We start from the raw sequence: 11,573 nt of genomic DNA on the forward strand, positions 1-11,573 counted from the left end.
GATTGCAGGACAGTCAATGCTATGTGGCCTCAGGTCCAGGGATCTGTTGTTTAAAAGCTGCTCTGAAGTTTACCCATTTCATTTTTATTTGTAATCTTGTGGCCATAGAAACTTAGGATGGAGATCTTCCATTGATTTTCAACCTTTAGGATCAGGGATTGCTGAAGATTCATGCACCATGTCTAAATGTCTGCAAATGACAGAGGAAAGCAATTTTAGCCATGTGCTTTTGTGAATCAGCCTGTGACTTAAATTTCTCCTGTCCTAGAATCATAGAATCATAGAATATCCTGAATTGGAAGGGACCCACAAGGATCATAGAGTCCAACTCCTGTTTCTGCGTAGGACAACCCCAAAAGTCACACCATATGTCTGAGGGCGTTGTCCAATTGCTTCTTGCATTTGTCAGGGTTGGCGCCATGACCACCTCTTGGGGGAGCTTGTTCCAGTGCTCCACCACCCTCTGGGTGAAGAACCTTTTCCTAATATCCAACCTAAACCTCCCCTGGCGTATCTTCCGGCCATTCCCTCGGGTCCTGTCATTGGTTGCCAGGGAGAAGAGATCAGCACCTGCCCCTCCTCTTCCCCTTGTGAGGAAGCTGTAGACCGTGATAAGGTCTCCCCTCAGTCTCCTCTTCTCCAGGCTGAACAGACCAAGTGACTTCAGCTGCTCCTCGTACGGCTTCCCCTCTAAACCTTTCACCATCTTTGGGTCTCTCCTCTGGATACTCTCTAGTAGCTTTGTATCCTTTTCGTACTGTGGAGCCCAAAACTGCACACAGTACTCAAGATGAGGCCGCACCAATGCAGAGTAGAGCGGGACAATCACCTCCCTCGACCAGCTAGCAATACAGTGCTTGATGCACCCCAGGACATGGTTGGCCCTCTTGGCTGCCAGGGCACACTGTTGGTCATGTTCAACTTGCCGTCGACCAGAACCCCCGAATCCCTCTCCATGGGGCTGCTTTCCAGCCTCTCGTTCCCCAATCTGTACGTACATCCAGGGTTGCCACGACCCAGGTGCAAAATCCGGCACTTGCCCTTGTTAAATTTCATATGGTTGGTGATTGTCCAGCTCTCTAATTTGTCCAGATCTCTCTGCAGGGCCTCTCTGCCCTCAAGAATGTCAACGGCTCCTGCCAGTTTTGTGTCATCGACAAACTTTGGTAACAAACCTTCAAGTCCTGCATCCAAGTCATTTATGAAGATATTGAAGAGCACCGGCCCCAAGATGGATCCTTGTGGAACCCTGCTAGTGACTGGTCGCCAGCCCGATGTAACCCCATTTACTACAATCCTTTGAGCCCGACCCGCCAGCCAATTGCACACCCATTGCATTATGTGTTTATCCAGCTGTATGCTGGACATTTTGTCCAGGAGGATACTGTGAGAGACAGTATCGAAGGCTTTACTGAAATCCAAAAAGATTACATCAGCTGGCTTCCCTTGGTCAGCTAGGTGGGTAATCTTATCATAGAAGGAAATCAAGTTTGTTAAGCGGGACTTTCCCCTCGTGCATCTGTGCTGGCTGGGACCAATGACTGCGTTGTCTTTCAGGTGTTTTTCAATAACTCCCAGAATAATCTTCTCCATGATTTTTCCAGGCACAGAGGTGAGGCTGGCAGGCCTGTAGTTACCAGGGTCATCCCTGTTGCCCTTCTTGAAGATTGGGACAACGTGTGCCAGCTTCCAGTCAAAGGGGACCTCCCCAGATTCCCAAGAGCATTGAAAAATCATTGAGAGGGGTCTCACTATGACATCAGCCAGCTCTTTAAGTGCCCTCGGATGAATCCCATTGGGACCCATTGACTTAGAGGGATCCAGCTGGAGCAGCAAATCCCACACAAGTTCAGGGTTGGTTGGGAGTTTGTCATTCTCGCAGTCATGGTTGTCTAGCCCAGGGCTCTGGGGGTCCCAGAGCCCATCATTGGTGTTGAAGACTGAGGGAAAGAAAGCATTAAATGTCTCTGCTTTGCCTATAACCCTGTTTGTGAGGTGACCGTGCTCATCGCGTAATGGGCCAATGTTATTTCTCGCCTGCCTTTTTTGCTATTTCTATATTTTAAAAAGACCTTTTTATTGTCCCTCACAGTACTGGTCAGCTTCAGCTCTAGTTGAGCTTTAGCCGTGCGTATTTCCTCCATACAGTGGCGAACAGCATCTCTGTAGTCCTCCTATGTCACCTGACCTTGCTTCCACTGGTCATACATTTTCTTTTTTTGTTTTAGTTCTAGCATAAAATCCCTGCTCAGCCAAGCCGGCCTTCTACCTCACCTGCTTGAATTCCAGCATTTTGGAATTGCCTGCTCCTGTACTCTTAGGAGGTGGTACTTAAAAAATGACCAGCACTGATGGACCCCAGCACCTTCAAAAGCTTTTTCCTATGGGACCTTACTAAGTAGTTCCCTGAACAGCCTGAATTCAGCTCTCCTCATATCCAGAGCTGAGGTCCTGCTGGCAGTTTTCCTCCTGTTACCATAGATTTCAAACTTGACTGCTTCGTGGTCACTGTGGCCAAGGCAGCCACCGATTGCCACTTCACCCACAAGACCCTCTCTGTTAGTAAGCAGCAAGTCGAGGAAGGCACCTGTCCTGGTTGGTTCTCTTAGTACCTGTATCAAGAACTGAAATGCCAAAGGAACTCACAATGCCAGAAAAATTTGCAGCCACAGAAAAGTTCGGGGGGGGGGTAAAAAAAAAAATCTCTAGAGGATCTTAAAAATGAGATCACTTGAGTGTTGCGGGGGCTGAGACTTGACATCCCATTTCTTTGCTGCAGTTCTCTCCAAACTTTCATTGCTGACCACTGCCCTGTGGTTATTCTGTTGTCCTGATTCCAGACTCTTCCAAATATGAACTGAAGAGGCGATTAGTCTCCAGGCATCTCTAAAAAACCACTTTTTAATTCCTTCAGTTCTGATCATTCAGGACAGTCATCTGTCTGATATCAGTGATGCTGCCATAGGAGACGTCTTCTGTCATCAAAGTCGTGCAGACTATCTTATGTCTAAATTATTAAAGTAATGCAGTTTACACTGGGAAGCCCTCACAGCTAAGGAAACGTAGCAAATACATTTTACAGTTGGACTCGATGATCTTAAAGGTCTTTTCCAACCTAAATGATTCTATGCTTCTACATAGAGTGTCTTGAGCCCTGCTCTAAAAATAGTTAAAGTTATCCGTTATTTTTAGCGTTCCGAAATAAAATCAGAAGAAAACCTGTAACTTTACCACTTTATACTGAAAGTGGCAGCTATCAAAGTGAAATATGCATTCATTTTTTCATATTGTGCCTTAAATGCAAATTTTATTTTCAGTTTGAACAGTGGGATCACCTGGAAAACAAAGCTTTATTAAATTGCTGCTGTGATATGCTTGCATTGCTTGATGACCTCAAATTAGAAGGGCAAGGAGAGGCTGTAACAGCTTCCAGTGTTCATCACAAAATCAAGATGTTTGTAAGGATGTTTTAACTCAGAGTTTGTCTAGTTAGTGGAAATTATTTTGATGAAACCCTTGACAGCTTTTGTCTGAAGATTTGACATTTGATGATGCTAAATGCAAAATAAATTCCTGCTCATTAGTGCACAAATATTAGTTTTAGTAATGCTTCCCTGATATGAGCAAAGTATATCGCTGCATACTAAATCTTCTGCATGGCACTGCAATTCATGTTCCAGTGTAAAAGCTAAATGAAGATAAATAATTACTTCTGTTATCCAATGATGGTGGATTGAAACATCAATGCTGTCCAAAAAAAGAAAGAGCAACAACTGTGAGGTGACAAATAAGTAGTTATAGTATCAACAATATGTATGACCATCTACCTAATTTAATTTGAACTTTTAGTATTAAAAAATGAAATATTGTTATTAGCTGGATAGGGAAGATCTGCAACTGAAATGCACTGACTCTGCTTCAGTTTGGTTGCCAAAAACAGTGTCAGCACCATTCTATTTGATTTAATGCAGAAGACTGTAAGTACAAAGAATTGTAACTTTTTTAATAGAATAATTCTTAAACTATTTGTGTTGTCAACAGGCTTGCATGAATTACATGCAATCAACATATGTGGAATTTCCAAAGGGATCTACTACTGTTCTGGAAAACTGTTAGGGGTCTAAAATTGAAAAAGGATGAATACAATTGATCTGGTTTAACTATTGGTACTGCAATAGTTAAAAAATAAGGCAAGAATAAGTCTTAGCTGCACTGGAAAGTGTTTCTGCAAATATGTTATTTTAAAGTACTGGTAAAAAAGATGCTGCAGTCTCTGAAGGTTTTCTAGTCCAGTGTTTTACTACACTCATATTTAGAAAGTTTTCCCCAAACTCCATTTTAATTTTTGAAAATTAAGCCTGCTGCTTCTTCCTCTTTTCCCGGTGTATATTTAGAACAGCTGATAGGACCAATGACTGTCTGCAGGCACCTATTTCTACAGAGTATAGGAGAAGCCTAGTCAATAAGTTTAGGCTAAGTGGACTACTAGCACAGGTACGATGGATTCCAGTCAGGGAGGCTTTTACAGAAAACAAACATGTCCTTAATGCATCTAATGAACAGCGCAGATTTGGGAGATGATGCTTCCTGTTCTCTGCAGATCATTGGTTTTATTAGCTTCCTAGCTAGTATTAATGGTCATAAACTTAGGCAGATTAAAAAGCTGCTTGAAACTAAGCTGAAAAAAACCCTGTAGATTCTGCTTTAATTAAACTCCCGTCAGAAGTATTCAGGCAATAAATTAATTTTCAATCTCATAAATAGCTCTGTCAATTCAATTAATTTCTTGCATCACACATTTAAAGATGTTAATCTTTCTTCACTAAGGTGCTTTTTTCACTTTAGTTAATGCTGCCCTTTTCACACTTATTTTTTTTTCCCAGAATTCTCTTCCCATCTACCTTTTTATAATTTCCTTCTTCCTTTTATTTAATCCAATTCAGATTATCTGTCATTATCTTGAGCCTTGTTCCATCCCAACTCCTTGAATTCCATTTTCCGTTCTTTTCCTGAGACCTTTCACAGTCTTAATGTCTGTTATTTAATGTAGCACAATTAAACTGGCCTATGTTACTGGCTTGTTCTGAATTGCTGAACAACTCTCCTGCCTGTTTTGCTTTCTTAATCCGCAGTCTAGCTGATGCCTTGACTGTATTTTTTTTCTCTTCTTAGCCCGAGGACTAATTTGGTGTGTGAGGAAGTGCTGGAATGTTAATATATATAGCTGGAAAAGTCTCCTCTACACCGAATACAGTTTCACCGAAAAAGAAAAAGAAAAAGAAAAAATCTGGCATGCAGAACACAGGCTTCAGTATTCTGGAAACATAATATATCAGTCTGGACAACTCAATCATGAAATTAGCTTTGTACTTTTCCTTTAATGCTTGCTGCTTTTTCATATTCTCCACATTGCTTCAGTAGAACTAAGTTTGTGTTGCTCAAAAGATTCAGAACTGAAAGGCAGTTGTGTGAGGTAGGAAAGTAGCTTGAGGTAGAAAAGCTTCCCTTTGCACATCTGGCAAACAGCTTAACCCAAAGTGAGCTTTCCGTCCCATTGCAGGATGGTTTACTGCTTGCTTTCTTGAGAATCCTGTTGTTTCAGGTCATTGATTACCCACTGCTCATCTAACACCAGACATTTGGGAAATGTGTTTTCTTCTAAACACTGGTTTTTTTCCACATCTGTAAGGAAGTGTACTTTATTTTTCTGAAAAGTAGATATATATTCAGCTACAGCTGTTTCCTGCTTATAAAAGTCCAAGGACCGACTCTTCCATTGAGCTGAGCAGGCTTTGGATCAGGCATTTATATGGTGTAGACCAAGAGTGCTGCAGATAGTTGACAGGGAGACAAAGGAATAGTCGTCTCTTTTGGTCAGAGCACTAATGCTTATTCAAGAATTCTCTCATTCTTGAATCTGCTTTTGAGCTACTTTGAGCAAGCCATAAACTGGCAAGCCAAAGCTACTTTGAGTGACTTTGAGCAAGCAATAAACTGCTTTTGTGCCTTATTTTTCCTCAGTAGGTTTTTTTTTGTTCCTTGTTTTTAACTTTTTGGTCTGGTTATCTTCTATTTTTTCTTTTTTTTCTCTGGAATAGTTCATACTTTAATCCCATTGTCCTACAAATCCACCATACACCATTATTTCCTTGCTAACTACAGCAGCTGATAATCAGTACAGCCAGCTCTCATGCAGAGTGATGAAAACACAATAAACGGAGCATGAGAAAATGTTTCAGGCATTTTAAAATAAGCCTAACTGCAGTAAGAGACTATAAAAATTATGTTGATTGAGAATTAGTTCAGGTAAATAATAGTCTTTACTCAGTTAAGTAACATAGGATTTTTTATTAATGGAGGCTATAAAAAAGCTCTTCTCGAGCACTGAGGTGCTTCTCTTAGGAGATGCACAGAACTTCCAGATTCCAAGGATGGAGAGAGGCTCACATGAATGTTTTTGACTGATTGTAAATGGGACATGGGCTGAGTAAAATGAGCTGATCAAGGAAAAAGGAGGAGGTGAAAATACAAGGGGGCTCATCTTCCAGGTGTCTGCATGTCCTGAAAGATGGATATTGGTATCTCTGAACATGTGTGCATGAACTCCTGACATTCTCAGTTCTGTGCCCCCACCCCCATATGCTGCCTTTCCTCCTGCTCATTAGCATCTCCATCTGCTAATTGCTGAGTAAAGTTCTACTGATTTTGAATAAGAGAAGCAGAATCTAGTAGATTGGCCCGATCCCACTTCAAATACCGTGCAAATCTGCCTTGCCTTCAAAACCGTAGAAGCTAATATAGGGTTCGTATTGTTGGAGGGTACAGCCCATGCATTTCATCCAGTGTGCACCTTGCAGGGGCGCACAAATTGCTGGATTCTTACTATGTTGGATCTTGCCACTTTGCTGCACGCTCACGTTATTGTTAAACAAAATGCTTTGCAAAGCTGTGTAGTTTATTGAATAGCAGCATTCCTGTTATTAGTGGATTGTGGAAAGCAATCTGTGGTAGTATTAACTTTTAGCTTTGTGGCTGACTAGCTCAAACTGAGAGTGACTGATTTGTCACAGGAAACTCCCTAGTAATTAAACTGTCTGTCACTAAGAAATGCTAACTTAACATTTTGATCCGGCTTGCAGGAAAGTGAATTAATACACCAGCCTTTTCTTTAGTTACAGTTGCTTTCCATCACGCGCCCTTGTCTCATGCACAAACCAACCTGCATAAGGTGGGATGAGGAAAGAGAGAGAAGGATACGTTAGAGCTGGTTCTTTTCCAGCTCTGTTCCTTTTATCTCTAATATTCCCAATGCAGGTCCTTTCTGCACATCAGAGAGGAAGGGCTGTAAACTGTAAAGCTTCCCCCCACCCCCAAGAGAATGTGCTTCCCAGAAAATGGGGTAAATGTGATTATAAGGGCGCTCTGGCTCCAAGGTTGTGATAACACTGGAAGATTTCCTCTGTTCTTTCTTGGCATGTTTTCCTTCAAGGACTGAACTGAGCTACAGCCAGACACTTTTGTTCTAGAAATGGGAGCTACATTATTTTGGCAAAATGTCTGTTGCCAGTAGTGGAAGCCCTAGGAACTTGTTATATCAGGAGATATAATTGTAGAAAGTAGGTAACAGTATCAAGTAGGAGAGCCTGCAATAATGGAAGCATAGATGTAGTTTATATACAGGTGAGAAACCAAACAGAACAGTATCTGTATGAAGCCAATATAAATTGCCTTTCTAGTGCAATATGTACATCAGTCAACAAGGCTACAGTAATATTCAGTTTCTAATTCCTCAGTGAGCGCTTCCTGTTGGTTCATACATTTTTAAGGTAAGATTTGGGAACAGTCTTGGTTTTGATAATTTTTTTTTTTTTCATCAGAAAAAGCACAAAGGTGATGAAATGGAAAGACCTTTCTCTTAAAATCTCATGATAGGGAAAAAAAAAATCACCCCACAGAACAGAATGCCTCAAATGATAAAAACTGGTGCGTCTGTATTTGTGTATGGAAGGTATGGCATGTTATTGTAAGATGGAAAGTACTTGAGGAAGAACTTATTCCTCTGGAAATATCAGGATTTATTTATACAGATCTATGACTCCACAAGGGGATAAAAGTGCATTCACTATGTTCCTAAGAAAAAGCAAGACAGGAGAATTTAATTAATCAAACTTTATTGATTTATTTGGCCTGCTTTCTGAGTAAAGTTCTTCATGTAGCAGAGGGCAGGTGCGAGTTTAAACGCATGCTTCATGCTGTAGCTTTCAGTGAAGGAAAATGCCTTAAATGGCTACAAACTCAGTATACCTCTGCTGCTTCATTCATCTCTTAAAAACATAAATTTTACATTTTGGCACTATGTAGAATAACAGTTCTAAGCAAGACAGACACAGCAAGAATTACAAATGTCTGTATGTAAGAACTAGGCAAAACTTTCTGATACAGTATGTTATTATTAGTTATAGCTGCCTGCGAAATTTGATGCCTATCTAGAAATCCAGAATAAATTCCTGTTTACAGAAATTAATTTCTGAAGTTGTTAAAAGCACAGGGCTCGCTACGGACTCTTGCTGGCAGAAGCATTAAACATGGAAAAGAGTTTGCTTAAAACTGTGGATGGAGCTCTCTGCCAGCATCCATGGGCAACAAGGTGACATCATTGTTTGACCAAGGCCTCATCTTGTATGTCTGCTGTGTGATAGTCCCTGAGATAAGTGATGGCAAACTTCTTCTGTCACATTTGTTACGTTACATGATGCATTCATGCAGGCCATGAGACCTCCCTGCTATCCTTCCCTTCTGGGGAACTGTCCTAAACACATCAGTCTGTCCCAGATGTATAGTGGAATCCAGACAAAAAGAGAGAAAGCAAGGAAAAAGCAAGTCCTCTGTTTGTAATGGGACATCAACCAGGATGGCAAAGGTTTAGGATGAGGAACAGGTATGAGGAATAGCAATGATTCTTCTCCATTGTCAACAGAGTGGGCCTGAATGACTAGTTCAGGTACAAGTATCTCCACTTTGGGGAATGTGAATCACACCCTCTTTGACTAAATTATATTTTTTTTTTTCCCAGTGCACCCATTTCTTTTGAAAAAAAATGTGTTTACAAATTCGTTGTGCATTCAACAAAGTGTACAGATAAAAAAAAAAAAAAACAACACATATTACTTGTTTGAATACCTGCATTTGGATGTGAAAGACTGAATTTAAGGGACTTAGTCATGATGAAAAGGGTATCCTCAGGACGCAATCTGATAAAAGACTGGGACTTCACCACACTAGTTTGGGCATCTGACCCCAGGGCAGATTTCAGACTCCTGTTTCCTATACAAGACATGCATTGTAGAAAAGGTGAAATACTGCAGAGAAAGACATTAATTTAGCAGTCCATCACAAAATGTCTGGATCATGGACTGTCATATGAGAAAACAAATGTCATCTAGGATGTAGCATCTGACAATCTTGAATTAATGCAGGGCATTGCTGAGACCTTGCTTGAGAACACTCCCTAAAGCTGCAGGTTTTAGCAATTGTAGAAGATGAATCTTAATGGGAAGAATGTAAAGATAACTGTTAAAATGATAAGGGAAATGGCTAGCTTGTTTTATGAACAGAAATGTTAAAAGCTGGGCTTGTTCATTCTTGCAAAATGACGGCTAAGAGTGGGTATAATTTCTTTTTATAAATACATGAGAGCAACAAACACTAAGGGGGAAACAAGCTATTTAAGCTAAAAGTCAGTATTGGTACAAGAACAAATGAATACAAAATTGCCTTGAATAAATGTAGGTTAGAATTTAAAAGGCATCTTCTGATCTTTAGAGGAATGAGAAGGTCTGGGACAACCATGTGTGACAGGAACCAAAGTAGCTGGAGTTCTCTGATAGATCTGCCTAGAGCTTCTTGTACTGGGAGCATCCCAAGTAAGACTGAAAAGCTTTTAAACTCAAAGAGATGATAGAATAATTTATTTTTATAAACTAGAATAGTTTATTTTTGAAATATTGAAAACACAAAGACACTAAGTAAACTAATGAGAAATAAAAAAGGCTTTGTACATAATTGTCTTGCTTGTGTGCTGTATCCTAGTGGGGCAGGTCCTTGTTTCCAGCCAGCCCAATGGTATTCTGAGTTGCAGAAGTCTCCGCTCCATCCCTCTGGTCTCAGGGAGGCTTTTTACTCCCTTCTGGGGCTGGCCTGGCATCTTCATGTTCCTCACTGCAGTCTGCCAGATCTTGCCTCTCCCACCCAGGGGCATCTCCCTCTACCCAAGCAGTAGGTCTCCTGGGAAGGTGCAAGCTTCCTCTCTTTCCAAGTTACAGTTTCGCAGTCCCTGTTTAAAGAAACATAATATTTAACTGGAAAGACATAACTGCAATGGATACCATCCACAACACCCCTGAAAGAAGTGACAACAAAGTACCTCTGTAATTTAGAGTCAGATCATTTATGAAGTAGAAAATGAAATATGGCTGTCTGTAAAAACAGAGAAGCAGGCAGGCTGGTGCTGGAGGTCTCTGTCCACCGCAGTTGGGAATGTGGCAGTAAGAATGCAAGCTGATGCTTTCCGATGTTTCTGAATAAATGCTCAAACCAGCATAATTGCTGAAGATTCAGAAGGAACCTATTGACATCTGTACTCAGTCTTGCCCATTATCTGCAACTGCTGTAAATGTTTGGCTTGTTAATGAAATGCTTTCCTGTAACTGGGACAGAGTGAGTATGTTTCTGTCTGAATTCCCATCGCAATTTGAAGATGACTTTCAGTAATCTGGATCCCTCACCCATGCAGTAAATGAAACAGACATATGTGAGGGAAATGATTTCCCTTCCTGTGAAGGGTATCTCATAACACATGTGCGAGCAGAAATAGAGATTGCATAAGCAGACTTTTTTCTGGTATTCCCTACTTTGCTTTACTATGTTCATTTCAAACATTATATTTTGACTAAATTAATGCAGATGAGATGTCCTGTGTGTATGCAGTGGAGATGATAGGATGCTTCAAGCTTCCATCCAAAAAATATTTTTTGAAAATAAACTCTTTGGGATGAAGCCTTAAAATGTTCTTCTGGTCCTTAAAGTTTCATAAAAGTTTGCTTGAGGCTCCGTGATTGCCAGTATAGATTTGTCCATCCCAAGTTTCTGTGCAGTATGCTGCACATCTCCTGTTGTCCATCACCAAAGAAGGGGTTGTCCTGTCCCTATGGTGTGCGTGGAAGTATGTACCTTGCATGCTAAAGACTACGGAATCTTTGGGGAGCTAATATTTCTGGATTGTTGCTTTCAAAGTCCAGTTCCTACCCCATAAACTTTTAATGCCTTACTCCCATGAGCAATCCCTTCACAAAACGGAATTTCATTTGTGATTTAGGATTGTGCACATGACAAAATCTGCCAGGGCTCTGAGGCCCTGCCAGCCCTGCCTGTCCCTACCCGCTCCTCCTGGTGCTCCTTCTGCCCTGCCCGCGGCCCAGGACCCCGTGTCAGCCCCCCGGGACCATCAGTCCCTGCCCTAGCGATGCTGAAGCCGAGCTGGTCTCACACCCACGGGCCCACATCCCGGCCTGGCC

At 41.3% G+C, this 11,573-nt stretch overlaps 1 protein-coding gene across 2 annotated transcripts in view; it reads left to right on the plus strand.

Moving 5' to 3' along the window:
* Nucleotides 1–9,943, plus strand: part of UFM1 (ubiquitin fold modifier 1) — a 30,223-nt gene extending 20,280 nt beyond the window's left edge. Inside the window, exon 6 of one of the 2 annotated variants that reach the window (XM_082335482.1) lies at nt 1,093–9,943. In XM_082335482.1, coding sequence (XP_082191608.1) covers nt 1,093–1,205 — 113 coding nt within the window. In that variant the 3' untranslated portion in view covers nt 1,206–9,943. The remainder of the gene's footprint in view (nt 1–1,092) is intronic. The other variant, XM_082335483.1, reaches the window with a different exon arrangement.
* Nucleotides 9,944–11,573: the final 1,630 nt, after the last annotated feature.

Source organism: Platalea leucorodia, assembly GCF_965183815.1.
Source record: "Platalea leucorodia genome assembly, chromosome: 2".
In the NCBI taxonomy this organism is placed as follows: domain Eukaryota; kingdom Metazoa; phylum Chordata; class Aves; order Pelecaniformes; family Threskiornithidae; genus Platalea; species Platalea leucorodia.